The 21,600-nt window shown below is 43.7% G+C and overlaps 1 protein-coding gene across 5 annotated transcripts in view; it reads right to left on the bottom strand.

Annotated features, from left to right (window-relative positions):
* Window positions 1-21,600, bottom strand: part of MAN1A2 (mannosidase alpha class 1A member 2) — a 295,186-nt gene that overhangs the window by 21,488 nt on the left and 252,098 nt on the right. For all 5 annotated transcript variants that reach the window (XR_004647895.1, XM_034787853.1, XM_034787871.1 and 2 more), the window contains one exon: window positions 8,841-9,060. Coding sequence is in view for 4 of the 5 variants with exons in the window: in XM_034787853.1 (XP_034643744.1) it covers window positions 8,841-9,060 (220 nt within the window). In the remaining variant the exon portion in view is untranslated. The remainder of the gene's footprint in view (window positions 1-8,840; window positions 9,061-21,600) is intronic.

Raw genomic sequence — 21,600 nt, 5'->3', positions numbered from 1 at the left:
TTATCTGATTATAGCCAGTCTTGGAACGGGGCCAGTACCTGCTCTTACTTTGGCCCTACCTTGTCTGAAGTCGTATTCATGAATTCATGAATTCACTTATGCAGTTTGTGCTATTGGGAATGCAAGAATTACCACTGTGGATAAAACCAACTAATCCAGTATCCAAGTCTCTGAAAGTTGCCATCATCAGACACTTCAGGGGAAGGTGCAAGAAATGTCTTCATGGACAACTGTAGAATAAACAGCCCACAGACAGTTTCTAAACTATGTCAGTTAATGGCTGGGGTATGTTCTTAAGCATAAAGGTCTATGTCCTTTATTAAATAAAACCCCGATATAATACAAATCTGGGTGTTCTCAGTATCCATATGTGTCTACCTCTTTTTGGAATCTTGCTAAGCTCTTAATTTCTATAGTATCCTTGTGACAGTGCATTCTGCAGGTTGATTTATCAGGTTTTAGTTTGTTGCATTTCCAATTTCATTGACTGTCCTCTTGTGTCATGTGATTAGATAAAAAGGAGTGGTCAAAATACCGTCTTTTCACAATACCATTCTTTTTTTATGTGCCTCTATCATGTCCCTTATTAGTCTCACTATACTAAATAGAACAACATTATGCCCTAAGTCACACTGGCGTAAATCTGGAGTAACATCACTAAAGTCAACTGAGTTACTTTGGATTAACAGTAGCGTAACAATAGAGCTTGGCCTCCACAGTTTTCTCTCATCACATAGAAATTTCTCCAGGCCCCTTCCATTTTTGTTGCCCAAATCAAGATTGCCTTTATTTACTTATATCTTTGATGAGACGGAGTGACAGGAAATGAACACAGTATTGCAGACATGGTGTCCTGTGATTTATATGATGACATTATTATAGGGGAAGCTGGTAGTGACCCATACACCCCTTTAGATTCCCTAACACTTTCTATTATAAAGGATTCTTGCCATAATTTCTTTGAGAAATTCTCACCCCTCCATTGTTTATAACAGCCTTTGATATTTGGCAGGGGAATGTCCTCAGGATACAAAAAGGAAATTTCTTATGAAAATTCCATTCAGCTTTTCCTGAGAAATATCAAAAGAATAGAATGCGATTTCTCTTCTCTCACATGCATTCCCCAAAGCAGTCGCAGCTGCCCTGAGAATACCTGGAAGCTGCCAGTGCAGCTGTAGCAGGGGTGTGATGAAGAACAGAGTTGGGCTGGGCTCCCCTCCCCCAGACCCAGCACATGGCCTTAATATGCCCCCTCTGGGGGTACTTCATAGTGCAAGAGCTCCCCCAACTCCCACGGTGTGAGAGAGCTAGAGATTTGGGCCAGGCCAGGCCGGGTGCTCTCCCACTGACCACAGCACCTGGACCTAGAGGTTCATTCCCCACTCTGGGATAACAGCTTCCTCCTGCCGTCACTAACAATTAGTCCTGTACTCAAGTGGTAACAGTTTGTGCTGCAATCCAGAAGACTCAGGATTGAAACCCTAATACTTATTGGGGAGGTTGTTACCTTGCACATAGGAGAATTTATCTTAACCTTTTTCCTTTAAAACACCCAGGAAATTAAATACAAAAAATGTTAAATGAACATTATTTAGGTTGCAATGTCAAGCACTTGAAAGTTAGGAAATGCTAAATTTTTGGTTGCTCAAACAACTTCGTTCTACCCCCTTTTGCCCATGCATTATGATACAGTCTTTAAATATGTAAACACATTCTATTTTTTCCATAGGACCTTTGCATCATTCAGTTCAGAGGATGGATGAATGAGGAATTGGGGTTGCACAAACAACTGTAAATCTGGCAATTCACAAGTTCTGTGTGCTTGAATTTATAAAATAAATATTCTTTTACTGTAGCTTTTTTCTATGTAATAGTATTTAAAACAGTATTATCTATCCCCTTTCTTATATAGCCTGACATTTTATTTGCTTTTTTTAACTGCTGCTGCACGTTGAGCAGATTCATTGAGTTGTCCAGGTCTTTCTGTCTTGAGTTGCTACTGTTCATTTAGAACCCAATAAGGTGAACGAGTACTTGAAATTACTTCTTCCAACATGCATTACTTTGCATTTGTCAGCAGTAAATTTCATCTGCCACTTTGTTGCCTATTCCCACTGGAGATTCTCACAATTTTTTTCTAGTCTTAACTATCTTGAATTATTTTGTATCACCTGTAAATTTGGCACCCATTATTCACTCTTTTTCCAATGGAGTTTAAATATATTAAACAACACTAATCCTGTCCTGACATTAGAGACGTCTTTATTTTGTTGAAACTTGCCCACCCTGCCTTTCGCCTCCTACTCCTAAGGGGAATCCCTTCAAATAAGTTGTCTCTGCTCAGCTGCTGACCTAGGTGAATATATTTGTCAACTGCCTCAATTTCTTTCCTGTTTATTGTGATGATTCCTTCTGCACAATGCTCATTCCGCATCCACTTTGACTACATCACCCCATGCAAAAATGGACAAACACAAAAAAGTGGGATGGGGCATCAGAAGTGAATATGTCTGAGGCCTGGTCTACATTATGAGTTTAATTCGAATTTAGCAGCATTAAATCGAATTAACCCTGCACCCGTCCACACAACGAAGCCCTTTATTTCGATATAAAGGGCTCTTAATATCGATATCTGTACTCCTCCCTGACGAGGGGAGTAGCACTGAAATCGGTATTGCCATTTCAAATTAGGGTTAGTGTGGCCGCAATTCGAAGTTATTGGCCTCTGGGAGCTATCCCACAGTGCGCCATTGTGACCGCTCTGGACAGCAATCTGAACTCAGATGCACTGGCCAGATAGACAGGAAAAGCCCCGTGAACTTTTGAATTTTATTTCCTGTTTGTCCAGCGTGGAGAGCACAGGTGACCACGCAGAGCTCATCAACACAGGTAACCATGCAGTCCGAGAATCGAAAAAGAGCACCAACTTGGATGGTACGGGAGGTACTGGATCTGATCGCTATATGGGGAGAGGATTCAGTGCTAGCAGAACTACATTCCAAAAAACAAAATGCCAAAACTTTTGAAAAAATCTCCAAGGGCATGATGGAGAGAGGCCACAACAGGGACTCAGATCAGTGCCGCGTGAAAGTTAAGGAGCTCAGACAAGCCTATCAAAAAACCAAGGAGGCAAACGGTCGCTCCGGGTCAGAGCCACAGACATGCTGCTTCTACGCTGAGCTGCATGCAATTCTAGCGGGGGCTGCCACCACTACCCCACCTCTGACCGTGGATTCCGAGGCGCGGGTAATCTCAGCCACACCTGAGGATTCTGCGGACGGGGAAGAGGAGGAGGAGGAGGACAAGCTTGCTGTCATAATTATAAAGGGAAGGGTAACAACCCTCCTGTGTACAGTACTATAAAATCCCTCCTGGCCAGAGACTCCAAATCTATTTACCTGTAAAGGGTTAAGAAGCTCAGGTAACCTGGCTGACACCTGACCCAAAGGACCAATAAGGGGACAAGATACTTTCAAATCTTGGTGGGGGGAAGGCATTTGTTTGTGCTCTTTGTTTTGGTGGTGGTTCGCTCTTGGGACTAAGAGGGACCAGACATCAATCCAGGCTCTCCAAATCTTTCTGAACAAGTCTCTCATATTTCAAACTTGTAAGTAAACAGCCAGGCAAGGAGTGTTAGTTTTTATCTTTGTTTTCTCAACTTGTAAATGTACCTTTTTGCTAGAGTGTTTATCTCTCTTTGCTATAACTTGAACCTAAGGCTAGAGGGGGGTCCTCTGGGCTCTTTAAGTTTGATTACCTTGTAAAGTTATTTTTATCTTTTTCTTTAATTAAAAGCCTTCTTTTTAAGAACCTGATTGATTTTCCTTGTTTTAAGATCCAAGGGATTTGGATCTGTGTTCACCAGGGAATTGGTGAAGAGTCTCTCAAGGCTACCCAGGGAAGGGAATTAGCACTTTGGGAGTGGTGGCAGCGGACCAGATCTAAGCTGGTAGTTAAGCTTAGAAGTTTCATGCAGGCCCCCACATTTGTACCCTAAAGTTCAGAGTGGGGAAGCAGCCTTGACACTTGCAGAGAGCACACAGCACTCCGTTCTCCCCAACAGCCAGGATCTTTTTCTCAGCCTGAGTGAAGTACCCTCCCAACCCTCCCTAGGCAGTATCCAAGACCATGACCCCATGGAAGGGACCTCAGGTGAGTTTACCTTTTAAAATATAAAACATGGTTTAAAAGCAAGCGTTTTTAAAATGTGTTAGTCTCTAAGGTGCCACAAGTACTCCTGTTCTTTTTGCCTTTTTTAGTGATTAATTTGCCCTGAGGACTTGGGATGCATTCGCGGCCAGTATAGCTACTGGAAAAGTCTGTTAACGTGTCTGGCGATGGAGCGGAAATCCTCCAGGGACATCTCCATGAAGCTCTCCTGGAGGTACTCCAAAAGCCTTTCCACAAGGTTTCTGGGCAGTGCAGCCTTATTCCGTCCTCCATGGTAGGACACTTTACCACACCATGCTAGTAGCAAGTAATTTGGTATCATTGCATGACAAAGCCTGGCAGCGTATGGTCCCAGTGTTTGCTGGCATTCAAGCAACATCCGTTCTTTATCTCGCTGTGTAATCCTCAGGAGAGTGATATCGCTCATGGTAACCTGATTGAAATATGGGAATTTAATTAAGGGGACAGAAGTGGCCATTCCTACTGGGCTGTTTGCCTGTGGCTGAAAATAAATCCTTCCCTGTAGTTAGCCAAGCCCGGGGGGGGGGGGGTAAAAAAAAAGGACACGAGACGCCATGTTCTCGGAAATAATGGAATCGACCCGCAAGGAAAGAGCTCATCTGAATGAGTGGAAGGACATGGTATCAAAGTACAGGAAAGATGCCAGTGAACGTGAGGACAGGAGGGACCAACGTGAGGACATGAGGGACCAATGTGAGGAGAGGAGAGATGCTCGAGATGAGAGGTGGCGGCAGGAAGATCAGAGGAGGCAGGATGCAACACTGGGGCTGTTGCATGAGCAAACAGACATCCTCGGGTGTCTGGTGGAGCTTCAGGAACGGCAGCAGGATCACAGAGTGCTGCTACAGCCCCTGTATAACCACCCTCCTCCGTCACCATGTTCCATAGCCTCCTCACCCAGACGTGCAAGAACGCGGGGGGGAGGGGAGAGAGGCTCCGTGCGCCCTCCCATTCCACCTCAGTGGACAGCCCAAGCAAAAGGCTGTCATTACTTTAACCTGTTTTTAGTGGCCTCCTCCCCAATACTCCTCCCAAACCCCACCCGGGCTACCTTGTCAGTTCTCTCCCTCTTTTTATAATCAATTAATAAAGAATAAATGATTTGTAAATGATAGTGAATTTATTTCCTTTGAAAACAAGCTGTGATCGCAGGGGAAGGGTGGGTTGCTTACAGAGAATGAGTCAATAAAAGGGGCGGGTTTTCATCAAGAAGAAATAAACAGAACTTACACACGGTAGCCTGGCCAGTCATGAAACTGGTTTTCAAAGCTTCTCTGATGCGCCGCGCTTCCTGGTGTGCTCTTCTAATTGCCCTGATATCTGGCTGCGCGTAATCAGCTGCCAGGCAATTTGCCTCAGCCTCCCACCCTGCCATAAAGGTCTCCCACTTACTTTCACAGAGATTGTGGAGCACACAGCAAGCAGCAATAACAATGGGAATATTGGTTTGGCTGAGGTCTGAGCGAGTCAGTAATGTGCGCCAGCGACCTTTTAAACATCCAAATGCACATTCTATCACCATTCTGCACTTGCTCAGCCTGTAGTTGAACAGCTCCTGACTCCTGTCCAGGCTGCCTGTGTATGGCTTCATGAGCCATGGCATTAAGGGGTAGGCTGGGTCCCCAAGGATAACTATAGGCATCTCAACATCCCCAACGGTTATTTTCTGGTCTGGGAAGTAAGTCCCTTGCTGCAGCCGTTTAAACAGAGTAGTGTTCCTGAAGACGCGAGCGTCATGAACACTTGCCAGCCAGCCCACGTTGATGTTGGTGAAACGTCCCTTGTGATCCACCAGTGCTTGCAGCACCCTTGAAAAGTACCCCTTGCGGTTTATGTACTGGGTACCCTGGTGCTCCGGTGCCAAGATAGGGATATGGGTTCCATCTATCGCCTCACCACAGTTAGGGAATCCCATTGCAGCAAAGCCATCCACTATGACCTGCACATTTCCCAGAGTCACTACCTTTGGTAGCAGCAGCTCAGTGATTGCTTTGGCTACTTGCATCACAGCAGCCCCCACAGTAGATTTGTCCACTACAAATTGATTCCCGACTGACCGGTAGCTGTCTGGCATTGCAAGCTTCCACAGGGCTATCGCCACTCGCTTCTCAACTGTGAGGGCTGTTCTCATCTTGGTATTCTGGCGCATCAGGGCAGGGGAAAGCAAGTCACAAAGTTCCATGAAAGTGCCCTTACGCATGTGAAAGTTTCGCAGCCACTGGGAATTGTCCCAGACCTGCAACACCATGCGGTCCCACCAGTCTGTGCTTGTTTCCCGGGCCCAGAATCGGCGTTCCATGGCTAGAACCTGCCCCATTAACATCATGATCTCCAAAGCGCCGGGTCCTGCGGTTTGAGAGAATTCTGTGTCCATGTCCATGTCCTCATCACTCTCGTTGCCGTGCTACCGTCGCTGCCTCCTCCTTGCCTTGTTTTTCTGGTCCTGGTTCAGCATAAACTGCACGAGAATGCGCAAGGTGTTCACAATGTTCATGACTGCTGTCTTGAACTGAGCGGGCTCCATGCTTGCCGTGGTATGGCATCTGTTCACCCAGGAAAAAGGCGCGAAACGGTTGTCTGCCGTTGCTTTCATGGAGGGAGGGGTGAGGCTGTACCCAGAACCACCTGCAACAATGTTTTTTGCCCCATCAGGCACTGGGATCTCAACCCAGAATTCCAATGGGCGGAGGAGACTGCTGGAACTATGGGATAGCTATGGGATAACTACCCACAGTGCAACACTCCGGAAATCGACGCTAGCCCCGGTACATGGACGCACACCGCCGAATTAATGTGCTTAGTGTGGCCGCATACATTCGACTGTATACAATCTGTTTCCAAAATTCGAATTCTGTAAATTCGGATTAATCCCGTAGTGTAGACATACTCTGAGTCTTATAACCACATTGAAGGGGATGTCAACAATAAAAATTTGAGGGGACACGAAATGAAACGATAAAAACTGAACTGCAACCTCCCTGTGGCTGGAGTAGGAAATGTTTTTTTTTCTTGTGTTCCTTGCTGGTAATATAGGTTATGTATAGTACCTGACGGCAAGTGGGGATAAACTCAAGACATCTTCATTCTAGAGAAAACTTTCACTAAAATGAACCACAAACACAAAGAAATCAAGAATAAAAGCAGCAGACTGATCCTCAGCTCCCCAAGCTGTGCGAAGACTTGCCCTTTAAAGTCAAACATTTAAAATAATTTTATTACTGATTCTTTTAATGAAGTTAAATATAATGAAGCTGAAGAATGCTTATGCAATATTACTTCAGCATGTTTTTCCATTCCTTTGATTTGGATGAGTTTTGTGTAAATGAAACTTAGCCAGGAATGGAGCTCTAGATTCACCCAAAGAAGGAAACAGTGGCGAGCGCATTGCAAGCTGTAGTACAGTGATTTGCAAATACACCTCAGCCTTGAACTACCAGCTATAGTATACTGGCAATAAGAACAGACCCAGTCTCCAGGTTGCTGGTACCATCTGAAAATTCCCTTGATTGGATCAGTTGATTGTGCTTTATTAAGTGTATGAGTTCTCTAATGCAAGCTAACAGGACAGCCAAAACTGTACAGACCACCATACTCTTAACAAATCAATTATAACTGCAAATGAAACTCAAACCAGAGGCTCAGTTACATAATAGTTGTTGAAGTGCTCGTTCTGGGGCCCAGGCACACATTTCTGCACCATCTTTAAGACTTAGTCTTTTAATACTGAGGGGACAGAGTTCAGGGAATACACAATGGGGATTATGTAACTTCTGGTTGCCGGGGTGTTTGCTATAAATAGAGACAGCCTACCCTTATCAATGAGAGATCTGGGTCATGGAAAGAACTAACTTTATTTGGACTATCTTGGTTGATAAATGTGTCCACTGGTGTTCAATGATATAATGCTACTGAGTCCCAATGCCCCAAAGTCTTCAAGTTTAATTTAATAGCCTTTAACATTTTACTGTCTTCATTTTCAAACTGATTCACAATTTCACCAAATTGTTGGAAATGCTGTACAACCTGCACCTGTTTGTGAACTTGTACAGCCAGCAAGAATGCACCAGTGTTCATTTTAGCCAGAAGCAGGACGGCACTGTCATGACAAATGGGATTTTTGAACCATGGAAAACAGCAATTCACCAATGTGATTTCAAATTGTAACAATTTCACACACTAATTTATGTTTCAAGAGGGTGAGGCTAACTAACAGTTATTACTATAAAAATGGCTGGTGTTTTTCTGCAGAGCACATTCTCATTTATTAATTATTTTGCTAAAACTATTTTAAGTTGGATATATAAAACACTACCCCATGTACCAATGCTCTCTCAAATGTAGTTTTATCATCTGAATGATCTGCACACAACACTATATTTAGAAAACATTCAGGGATAGACATAGATGACCAAACATAAAAGTCTTAAGGTCTGAGTCTACATTCACGTACACTGGCCGCATAAATTAGGAGTAACTCCAATTAAGTCAAGAAAGTTACAGTGGCATAAAAATGATGTGAGGTAGAGGAGGATCAGGCTTATGCATTCAAGACAAATGTCTTGAATAATCTGACCACCTCTCTTTCCTGTGTATTTCTACTGTGCAGGGTCCTGTTAAATTAAAATAATTAAATTGATAATATCTCTTACTTGTTCTGTCGTATGACTCATGACATGTATGTGCAATCTCAGCTCCAAGTTGCAAATAATGTCCAGCCTTATCATCTCTGGAACCATCTGCTCCAAGTGCAAACATTCCCCCAGCAAAACAGGTGAGGTGGCCCATCTTTCTCTCCAGGTGCCCATTCTTCCATTCCCCAATGTATGTCAGTCCTCCGTTAGACTTTCTGATAAGATGTCTTTCTATGGCCTGCAAGGAGATTGGGATAATCTTTAAATACTGGAAACAGTCAAGATTCTATCTGTTTTTACTATACTTTAAACACTATATATTTCTGATCACAGATCTTGTGTTAAAAAATTAACATTACTTTCAAAACAAGAATATTTTTTCCTTCTTACCACATTTATCTATGAACACTCTAAAAACACATTCAACATGGCAAACAAAAATTAACCATAATGCAATTCTATGGTTTAGAAATCAAGCATGTAAAAGTAATGAAATTCCAAAAAATCAAGGTTTCAACAACAACATTAACTCAGTCACATCTGAAGTACAATTTACATCTGATACATTTTATGACAGACATCTGGAGGTACTGAACCCAGGACCTCTTCATTTAAAACCATATGACTCTACTATTGAAAATAAAGACATAGGACTCATTAACTAGCAGCAGTAGTAGCCTCACAAACTTCTTTATGGGCACTAGCCACTAGAGCAGGACAAAGACCCACACTGTGTTAATGTGGGTTACATGGTATTTTTAGTGTTTGTATTTAATTTCCCAGGTTATTTAAGATACTCGAGCTTTTATTATAGTTGATTTATTAAAACCAGAACCCCATATATTCTGTAATTTTGTGACTGCAGAATCCCCCCTTTTCAGCCAAATTGTTCTCCAAATTCTCTACATTAATTAAATAAAATTGTTCTAGCCCTTCTGGTTGCAGAAAAACCTCAAAACTGTAAACTGTGTGTAACTGATGTAATAGTATCTTCCTGAGTCCACAGCTAGCTAGAAACAATAGCTCCTGAGAGATGTGAACAGCCCATTCATCTCAACTGGGGCCTCACACACTTCAGGATTTTGCAACCACAAAATCTGTCATTTTCCCAAAATGCTACAGAAGTCAGCACTTTTGCAGTGGAATTTGCTATTTTGCTGCAACCTGCCACCAAACATTTAGCTTTCTGTATTCCTGCTCTGCCAGAATCTGCCTGTAGCTGCCTTTTGCCATAAGTGGGAGTAGTATAAAGCACATTCCCTGCGCTGTTCCATGGAGCCAGGCAGCAGAGGTCAAGAAGCCAGAGCCGGAGTCCAGCTTGTAGCCAGAAAGCCAGAGATGTAGGCTGGTAGATTAGGCTGCCTGGAGAACTGTTCAACAGCCTCGAGAGCTGAGATGATGAGCCAAGGAAGTCAATTACAAGCTCTCCCCTTCCCTAGCAAAAATGTGTCTGTTTGTCTGTCTGGAAAGCATTACGAGAGCTGAATTTGGCAACCTGGAGAGTAAAAGAACCCAACCTCAATAATAACCATCAAAAATATCAACAAATTTTACACCAGTAACTATTTCAATTTTGAGCCATATAGATGATTGTATGGGGATGGGGAGATGGGAACGAAGGGTATTTTCTGGCAGTAGAATAAATCAACATTTTGGTAGAATTTAGCACTTGTTGCCACAGAATTTGTTCCCATTCTCTTGTGAAGTACATGATACTCTGTTGAAGGTATTTAAATTCTGGGGGTTGACATCTGCAGAATAGATTCTGTTCTCTTTTCTTTCTTCATAATCTCTGCAAGGAGAAGGGTGTCGCAGCCAGACACAAGTGGGAATGTAAAGGTGGCAATGGTGCTCTCTTCCCCACCCAGTGAGAGTTAGGGGAGTGAAGTATGGGTGAACTCAAAGTTAAGCTCAGTTAAAGACTAAAGTCTACTCAAAGGTTATGGCCTAAACTAAACCACTTAAAGAGTTTAAAGTAGCTTAAGAACCAGATTGTCAGAAGTCCTTACAGTCAATCCTCATCTGCTTTCTGTGTGACTATGCAAGTGCCCTTTGATTTGGGAAGTAGTCCCTGAACCCTCTGTGATTTGGGAAGTAGAGGCACTGCTTGCCCCTGTTCTCCTGATTGGAAGCAGGATGCCAAGAAGGTGATACAGAGATAGTAGGGTCATGGTCCTCCGCACTGTACACTACCCCTCAGAGCTGGGCCAAAATAGAGGAGTCAGCAATCTGCTCTATTCTAATGATGGAGCAGATTTTGCATGTTCAATGCATGTTGAACAAATGCAGGAATATTGTCCATCACGGGCAGGCCCCCTCCTCAAGGATGTGTTTTAGTATCCACAATTTACTCCTAAATGATTAAGGCACCTAAACTTTTAGCTTAGCCACAGTTTCTGAGCCATCTTGAACACTGAAATCAGCTCAGTGCTAAATATGGCCTTAAGGGCTTATTTGTCTTTAGTTCTTAAACAGCAAGTAAGAGCAGTGCCAGTTCTAATAACCCTTAGCTTCACTTTTCTCTGAGAACTCAGCTGGAGAGTTCCAGTGCACACGAGCCAATATTCTAACTTTGAAAACACAGAACTCATTTTTCTTTACCCACTGCGCCACAGGGGTGTTGTGGGGATTAGTTAATGTCTGTACACAGCTTTGAAAACAAAGTGCTACAAACATGCTAAATATAAATTACCATCAGTTGGATTGTTTTTCCTTTCTCAGTGAGAACTATAAAACAAACTAAGTTTCACATTCCTTCCTCCTTCAATTTTTAAGTTCTGGGAACACACACACAAATAACTGGACTATGGAAAGAAAGTGTATTTTATGCGCTACCCGTTCCACTTAAAAAATGATACGAAGAGATTTTGCTCAAATTTTCCAAAACCAAAGTTAGAAACGTCAACCTTAAAGGAAGAGTTGAGAAAGTTATGAGCAACTAAAAAAGAGTAGGTAGATTGGAAGCTGGAACTTGGTTTTAAAGGGTATGTCTACACTGCAGTGTAAGCCCAGGATTAATGGGAGTCAAGTCAGCGGTCCCTGGGTTTGAGAACCCAGGGCTTGTCTACAATAACTGCCAACCCTAAGTTAAGAATTTTTTAATCTCAAACCGGGGCTCTGACGTCCACAGTACAGTACACAAACCTGAGTTCAACCAACTGTATTCTACACTTCCTAGCACCCTCCAGAAATGTGATCGCTTTGTTCGTGGTACAGTGTGGGAAAACTTGACCGTCCATGCAACGCGTTATAGGATGTTTGAATGGCCTGCCAGAACATCTGGCTAAGTCATCAATTTTGGTCTGTGTGCTTCCAACAATGGAAGCCAGCAAAATGGAAAAGTCACCATTTCATAACTTCTTTTGCTTGGGCTTTCGCTCCTGTATCAGGATGCAGGCAGAGCTTCCATGAGACATTGGTGGGCACTGGTGGTGTTTTCTCATCCACAAAAGGTACCTGACAGAGCTAATAACAGAGCAGCAGGAGGAGGAAGACACAGACATGGCACATGTGAACTGGCTGATGCTGCTCCTGACACTCGGTATAGCTGCTGATGCCCCCTACATAGACCAGCTCTTTGAAGCAGGGCCACAAGCACAGACTTGTGGGATCACATCATCATGCAGACCTGGGATGACAAGCAGTGGGTCCAAAGCTTTTGCATGAAGAAAGCTACATTTCTAGAGCTTTGGGAGAAGCTTGCCCTGACCCTTCAGGGTAAAGACACACACATGAGGGCAGCCATGCCAGTCCAGAAGCAGCTTGCTATAACTGTCTGGAAGCTGGCTACTCCTGCCATCCAGTCTGATGTTGGAAAGTCGACTGTGGAGGTTTCGGAGGCAATCAGGCATGTGAGGAACCCTAAGGAGGCAAGCATAAAAGATATTCCTGAAGTAAATTGCTGGCTTTGAGAGAATGGGGTTTCCAAATTGCACTGGGGCCACTGATGGGACTCATGTGCCCACAGTTTGCCCTCCTCAAGATGCACAAGTACATAAACCACAAAGAGTACTACTCTATCATTACGCTGGCCCCCATGGACCACAACGGCAGATTTATGAATGTCAGTGTTGGCTGCACTGGAAAAGTTCATGATGCCAGGTTTTCCACCAACTGGGAATCTATGTTCACAGAGAGCCTGGGACACTATTCCCACCACAGGACATTGTCATAAACAGAGTTACTGTCCCCACTGTTTTTCTGGGGGACCCCATGTACCGCCTTTTGCCTCCTCTTATGAAACATACCCTGATTTCAGAGGCCCTGGCAAAAGGAGGTTTAATTACACTCTGAGCAGGTGTAGACAGTGGCTGAATGTGCTTTTGGCAGATTGAATTCTGGCTGGAGATGTCTGCAGACTTATTTGCATTCCAAGTGTCATCAATGCTGTCCATGTTACTGTGATGTGCTGTGCTCTTCACAATCTTTTTGAAACCAAAGGTGAGCTATTTCCCTATGACAGCTATAGGCTGCTGAATCGGTGAGAAAGTGCACCTATACAGCTAAAGCTGGATGCATCCAGGCAACAGAAATCGTAAGTGCTTTGTGCTCCCACATTATGGACTTGCATGGGCCAACAGAACATGGAGAATGGTACCTTTATGTCTGTGCTTGTCTGGTGGAGGCGGGCATTGATTACTTGTGTGGGAAGGGGGGTTGATTGCCATGCATTGTACTTTTGAATGACATGACTGCTTATGAAATGGGGGGAGGGGAATGGTATGTCTTGATGTAAATAACTGATGTATGGAATGACGCTTATAGCTTTATTGAGACATGAGTTTTGCATACAACCTCCCAGTTGTCCCTGCCCATGTGTTTACCTTTATTATTTGAAATACACATTATATGATGTGTTGCATGATAACAATACAATTTATTTATGAAATAAAAACCTTACACATGTATTGGAAAAGTACACCATTAAACCGCTGCCATTAGCACACCAAAACATTAGCAACACCAAAAGTTTTAAAAGTAAACAAGAACAAAGTGCATAAACAAGTGCAAACAGTTAAACTATGTACAAGACACGCTCCCCTCACTATTGTGTGTCCCCTACTCCTCCTTCCCCACCCTTCCACATTTGCCATGCGCTTGGTGCTGGGGCAAGAAGGTGGAGGCATCCATGGGGCAGGGGTTCAGCATGAGGGCTGCATGAGGTACATTTGCCCTGTCCAGCTGTTCATAGGGCCCAATTGCATGGGCCACCCAGCCATGAAGTTGTCCAAGCTGTTCCTGGAATGCAGGCCAGGGTACTGCAGAAAGGATTTGGGCCATGGTGCAGGTGCAGCAGGAGCCAGGACTCTTGCAGACATTAGAGACAGCAGCTGCTCAGACAGTTCTCTCTTGTGCTCTATCTTCCTCCCTTAATCACCATTCCTGTTCCAGGAACTGCGAAGTGAGCACCTGCTCCTGCATTGCTACCCTGTCCTCAAGGTGCAAAGCTAGCCTGAGCCTTTCCCACTTGCCTCCTGCATGTCTTTCCTCTTGCCACAAATCCCTTTGCCTTTGATACTCAACCTGCTTGTTGGCCCTGTCCAGAACTTCAATCACAAGTTCATCCCAGAAACGCTTCGTCTTGGAATGGTTCATGAAGGTACAATTGATGAGCCAGGCTTCGGTGGTGTGGGCGAACTGTGGAGGTACTGAAGCCTGTAGAGGTCTAGGGGCCTGCAATAGGACAAGATACTGAGGATTACTGTCTCAAATATCTCAGTGCAGAAGCACAGAAACAATTGTTTTGGACTTTCAAGGACAGAAAATGTTAAATTTTGAAACTGAACTTCAGTATATTGGCAGAGGGTGCTTCAGAGTTCACTGGACAGAGCCGGGTTAATCACAGTGAAAGAAATGCTGAGAGAATGGTATATTAAAAATTAGAACTTTTAAAAAAAAGTTTTTTTAGTGAAATGGAGTTTGGGGGGAGGTTGGTGGCTGTGCTACATAAGCCTTTATCACTTCAGGCTTTGCACATTCTGGAGGTCATAACAGTTCTTGTGGTGCCCGACTGGCAAAGAGAGGTGTTATTCCAAGCTGCTGGTGGGAAACCAGATGTGTTGTCATTGAAGTATTCAAATGTATGCAGTGGTGCTGGAACCAGGGGTACTGGGGTGCTGCTGCACCCTCTGGCTTGAAGTAGTAATACCAAACCCCAAAGACATGGTTTCCATTATCAGGACCCCCACTATAAAAATTGTTCCAGCACCCCTGAATGTATGATGACTGAACAGCATATCTACGAGTGGAGTGGGCTGGTGAGCTACTGAGGTGGCCCTGGAAAATACACCCTTCCCCGAAATGTGACTACATATCTGGAGTTCCTGCTACAGGAAAAGTCTGCAGCTATCAGCACCTGGGATTGGGTCAGAATTCATGAGGGAATCAACAGGATATGGCATTATCTTCTAAATGGTTTAGTGCCTCCCCATGGCTTCCGATACAGACTGTTAGGACTGCCTGCAAACACACAGAAATCCATTGCCACCCCCCTTTCCCCCGGCAAATTTCTGGACTGAATTCAAACCCCAGTCGTATTTGGGACTAATGATTTCGTCACCCATGGAAAGCCTGGACTTCATTAATAGAAATGGACATGTGAAAATGGACGACATTTGAACCTCTTCCCTTTCCCTCCCCACCCCGTACAGTTCAGGCTTTTTAGGCAGCTTGTTACACTGTTGAGTTGGTATCAAGCAGCGTACATACAGGGAATGTAATATAAGATTCTCATTCTAACAAACTGGAATGTATTAGCAAAACTGTGTGCCTTAAATATTCTCTCTTACATGCTTGTTTTACTGATTGTGTTTCCTGGTCTCCATTTTTAATTCCCCGTGGTGGGTGGAGAGTGAGGGGATGCCAAGGTGCTGGCATGCAATCCGCCATTAGCAGATTTATGCTGCTACCCAGGGCTTATATCTTTTGCACTGGTTCTTAGAGCAGAAATCCCTCCTGTTCCTATATTAATAAACACAAAAATGGAGCCAGAAACTTACCAGGCTCTAGGTAGATTTGCCCTCTTCCATTTCTGATACCAGTCCCTGGGTGAGCTGTTCCTTTGGTGGGGAGAATCAAAAAGCTCCTCCGAGTACGGCCCCAGGATGTGCTGCAGCTTCTCCTGCAGCAAAGCCTCCTCTAGGACCCATTTCGTTAGCAAAGTCTTTTTATTTGCCACATTTGGTGCCTGCTTGTACCCATCGATTCCCATGCTGGCTTCTCAGGCCAGCAGGACACCATCCCAGCTGATCAGGTCATTGTGCACCGCTGGTGGCTCTGTGCTTGGTGCAGTGCCCAGCACCCAGTCAAACTCATCATAAAACTGGCACGATATCGGTGAGTTGCCAGAGATGCAATTGTTTTTCAGGTACTCAGTCTTGTGCCACTGAATCTGTTCTCTGTGTTGGTCATGGTCCGTTAAATTTCCAATGCTGACAGCATCTTTGCTATTTGTTGGTATGAATAGTCAATCCTGGAACTCTTACTAAAATCCACTGTATAGCCAAAATCTGGCTGTGCTTCCATGACCACGAACTAACACACTTCGTAATGGATTTCTTCTAGTTGGCATTCATTGCAAATGCTGAACGTTCTCCTAATGTGGGTTTGCAGCTCAATGGTCAGAATAAAATAGATGGGTTAAACGCGAAGCAGCTGCACTGGAACAAGGGGGCTGCTTCAATTTCCCTGGAGTTAACTGGTGATTTTTGGAAGAGAAAGGACAAAGGAAACCATCCCGTTGCATTGTGGGATACTGTTGGAGGACTCCAAGGACCCAAGTATGTTGGGTGGGGGAAGGCTGTATCTACAATGTAAAATGATAGGGCTTGAACCTTGGGTCCAACCTTAACTTGGGCTTTGACCCTCTACCATCATGGGGTCCTAGGACCCTGGGTCTGAGCTGGAGCCCAAGAGATTTGTGTGTAGACAGAAGGGGGGTCTGGGCTTGAGCCTGAGCCCAGGCTTATATTGCAATGTAGATATGCCCAGAGACACAGAACACTTACAAAAAAATGCTGTCATCCATGCACTAGAGATCAACCCTGATTAACTATTCTATGGATTTAATAAAACATCCAAAATGTAGTTAGAGAAAACAATCAGCAATACTTACTGAACACTTGTTTGCACACATATTCCTGCTATGTCTAGCAGAATTGCTGACTACAAAAATAGGCCCTGATCCTGAAAGCTCTTCCACATGGGTGGACCCCGATGCACGTTTGGACCCACTTTAACTTCCCTATGTCTCCATGCAAGCACAGGGGTCTGCCCATATGGAATCACTGGCAAGACTGGGACCATAGGGAGTACAATGACAGATATAGTTTTAAGTGTTTTTGGCTGACCACCATGAAATAAGAAAAATAAATGGGGTTTACATATTCACAGACCACGGTGATAATGAAATACTTTTGATTCCAATAGTAACCAGGGAGGATGCTAAACAGCAACTGATAAACATTTTTAAACATGTCGGACCAGTAACTTGCACCCAAAAATATCAAAAGAGGCTGAGGAGCTGAGGTGCTCTCTGAACTACTGATGTTGCTTTTTAACAAATCTTGGAATACTGGGGAAGTTCTAAAGGACCAGAAAAAGCTAACATTGTGCCAAAAATTAAAAAGGGTAATGGAATGAACTGGGTAACTACAGATCAGATTATCCTGACATCAGTTCCAAGCAAAATCATGGAAAGGCTCAGATAGGATGCAATTAGTAAAGAGCTAGAGACAGCAGCAAACTAATGCAAATCAACATAGCTTTATAAAAAATAGGTCCTCTCAAAAAATTTCAAATCTTTTTAAAATTAAATCACAAGTTTGACAAAAGTAACTGTGTTGACATAATAGACTTCAGTAAGGCATCTGACGTACGATATTCTGAGTAAAAATGTAGCATTATATAAAATCAATGTAGCACATGGTAAATGGATTAAAAACTGGCTAACGGACCCATCACAAAACACAATTACAAATGGGGGATCATTATCCAATGAGGGCATTACAGTGGGGCCTCTTAGGGAGAGGCCAGTACTCTAAGTTGTCCAAAGTAACAAAATTAAAAGCCAGAGTGTTATATAAAACTGTATGGGAAAAGGTACAAAAAGGAGACAGAAAAACTGAATTAGTCAAAACAAGAGTCTACTGATACCACCCAAGGATGGTGTTAAGATCAGGACTGGTAAACAAGAGGAGAATGGAATTGGAAGCTAATGAAGCAAAACTGAAGTGTCAGAAATTAGGTCTAATTGCTGGACCAAATAATGAGGGGATGAACTATTTCCCCCATCATTCCCTTTTGCAGTCCTTAAAAATAAGACTTCATGGATCAAAATTTTTGGAGTCTGGGTGGACCGAAAGGAGCAATCTTCACCACCATGGCTCCCACCACTATCTCTTGGAACTCCAGGAGCCACTGTGACACTATTGGACTTTCATCCTTCTGATCCTGAGAGATGTCCTGCCCACACTGGGCCAGAGAGAAACCCACATGATATCACCCTCTTCACTGGCCCCAGCTAAATCACCTGAAATGTGAGATTTGGGTTCCTGCTGTGATTCCTATCGCATGTGTCCTTTTCCTTCCCACACCTTATTTCTTCTCTTTCCTCTCTTTTTGCTTTCTGTTTAATAAAAACTTAGCTGATCTGGCCAAGACTGCATCTTTTGCAACATTGCTGTGAGCCAGTAATCAGAGAGGCAATGAAAGCAATATCTTAAACAGCCCGATTCTGATATGAGTTTTCTAGGCCTTGGAGTGGCTGATAAGACAGTGTGCTGTGCCTGTGTTTCTTCAGCTGAAAGGTTGCAAGTGCAAAAGTCAGCGCCAGAGACAGAAGCTGCATTTTGTGTCTTTGCAGTCCTTTTCTCTCCTTTTGTGTGTTCGTCTTGTTGTGTCTTTCCCCCAAAAGGACATTTTTACTGTCTTTAATGTCCTCTAAAAGACTGTCAGACTGGGTTTTTTTTCCTTATAAAAACTCTCTACATCTAAAGGTAAAGGGAACAAGGACCATTCTTAAAATAAAAGCCTTACTTATTACTTTACATTTCAAATGCTTTAACTGCTTTTCCTTTTTTTTTTGTAATTTTAATAAAAGATTAATAAGATTTTTAGTGGTGTGTTTGCCATTGTAAGCAGGCTGAGGTCTCTGTACTCAAAAACTGGAATCATGTTTAAATGTTTAGAGTTGTACAGTGAAAGGATGAAGTAGATCCCTGTGACTCTCTGAATTCATTAATTCCATCAAAATTAACACAACAAATCCCACAGGGATCAGATCTTGATCCAATGCTATTCAGTATCAATGATCTGCAAGAAACTATAAAATCACTGCTGAAAGTTTTCAGGTGACACAAAAATTGGCAGAGTTGTTAACAATCATAAAGACAGGTCAGTTCTACAGAGCAGTGTAAAACAAATAATAAGCTGGGCATATTTGAACATCATGTGTTTTAATATAGCTAAATGCAAGGCCATACATAGAATCATAGGACTGGAAGGGACCTCGGGAGGTCATCTAGTCCAGTCCCCTGCACTCATGACAGGACTAAGTATTATCTAGACCAATGGTTCTCAAACTTTTTTTTTCGTGGATCACTTGAAAATTGCTGAGGGTCTCAGCGGATCACTTAATGATCTTTCCAAATGTTTGTACCATTAGCTAACTATTATAAAGTGCTTTGGATAAAAGTACTATCTAAAAAAACCCCTTAATAATAAACGTTTTTTTGTGCTACAAATAAAAGCACACAACTTGTATTTTCATATCAGTAGTCTTACCTTTCTAATGCGACGGATGTGCCCTCTCTCCCACACCGCATCAGCACCCGAGCTGGGACTGGAAAAGAGGGGGAAGGTCTCTCCCCGGCAGCCACAGCCCTGGAGCTGGGGAAAGTCACCTCTTTCTCTGGCTGCCGCAGCCCTGCACGTCCCGAATTCCCCCACCCCCTCTTCTCACCCCACTGCCCTCTCCCACCTACCCCCTATTCCCCCCAAGTCCAGCACCTCACCTTACGTGTGCATCTTCTCCAGGGTCCAGGCACCTAATTAGTGGAGCCAAGCCTGCATGGCTCCACTAATTAGGTAGGTGGCCCTTCATTCTCTCATGTGTGGCCACTCAGGCGCGCACCTTAGAGGGAACTATCCGCGAACCACCTGAATGGAGCTCTTGGACCACTGGTGGTCCACAGACCACAGTTTGAGAACCTCTGATCTAGACCATTCCTGACAGGTGTTTGTCTAACCTGTTCTTTAAAATCTCCAAAGATAGAGATTCCACAACCTCCCTAGGCAATTTATTCCAGTGCTTAACCACCTTGACAGTTAGGAAGTTTTTCCTAATGTCCAACCTAAACCTCCCTTGCTGCAATTTAAGCCCATTGCTTCTTGTACTATCCTCAGAGGTTAAGAAGAACAATTTTTCTCCCTCCTCCTTGTAACAACCTTTTATGTACTTGAAAACTGTTATCATGTCCCCTCTTAGTCTTCTCTTTTCCAAACTAAACAAGCCCATTTTTTTCAGTCTTCCCTCATAGGTTATGTTTTCTAGACCTTTAATCTTTTTTGTTGCTCTTCTCTGGACTTTCTCCAGTTTGTCCACATCATTCCTGAAATGTGGCGCCCAGAACTGGACACAATACTCTAGCTGAGGCCTAATCAGCGTGGAGTAGAGTGGAAGAATTACTTCTCGTGTCTTGCTTACAACACTCCTGCTAATACATCCCAGAATTATGTTTGGTTTTTATGCAACAGTGTTACACTGTTGACTCATATTTAGCTTATGGTCTACTATGACCCCCAGATCCCTTTCTGTAGTACTCCTTCCTAGGCAGTCATTTCCCATTTTGTATGTGTGCAACTGATTGTTCCTCCCTAAATGGAGTATTTTGCATTTGTCTTTATTGAATTTCATCCTAATTACTTCAGACCATCTAGGAATCAAGAATATAGGTCACATTTATAGGATGGGGGATTGTGTGGGCCAAATTAGGGTCAACATTTAACAAAGAAGATTGTGTTTGAAACCACAAGAGTGTATTCACATGAACAGTGTATCATAGCATTAGTACAGAAGTCCCCAAACTATGGGGCAACCCCCTAAGGAGGCACGGAGGGGGGGTCCACCTGGAGCCCGGGCCAGCTCCCACCGGGCCACCCAGTTCCACTCCTGGCCCCGACTCCAGCTGCTGGCCCTGCAACCGGGACCCTGGCTGCCAGCTGTGCACCTGGGGCCCCGGCTGCTGGCCCCATGCCACAAGGTAAAAAGCTTGGGAACTACTGCATTAGTAATATGCCTGGAATAATACTGTGTCTGCCTACAGAGATGTTTCAAAGATTATCCAACAATGTATGAAAATCTATATTCTAGTACTATATTTAATTGGTGATCATACTCATCAAGGTGAATAACCTAAACATTTAAAACGTTTTAAAGAAAAAAACCTTGTAATTAGCCTCCTGACTCTTGACAAGGATTCCCATTCTCCCCCAGTCTGATCTGGAAGGAAAAAATTAAGCCACAGGTCATCCTAGGAGTGGACCATGCGTGACCCATAATTACTAGAAGCAGGAAGAGAGGGAGGAAGAGAGCAAGCCTAAGGGCTTGTCTATACTTACGCGCTGGTTCGGCGGCTGGAAATCGAACTTCTGGGTTCGATTTATCGCGTCTTGTCTGGACGCGATAAATCGAACCCAGAAGTGCTCCCCGTCGACTCCGGTAATCCTGCTCGGCGCGAGGAGTACGCGGAGTCGACGGGGGAGCCTGCCTGCCGCGTCT

The sequence above is a fragment of the Trachemys scripta genome, chromosome 1, assembly GCF_013100865.1.
Source record: "Trachemys scripta elegans isolate TJP31775 chromosome 1, CAS_Tse_1.0, whole genome shotgun sequence".
Taxonomy (NCBI): Eukaryota; Metazoa; Chordata; order Testudines; family Emydidae; genus Trachemys; species Trachemys scripta.
This window is presented reverse-complemented; position numbering and strand designations above follow the sequence as displayed.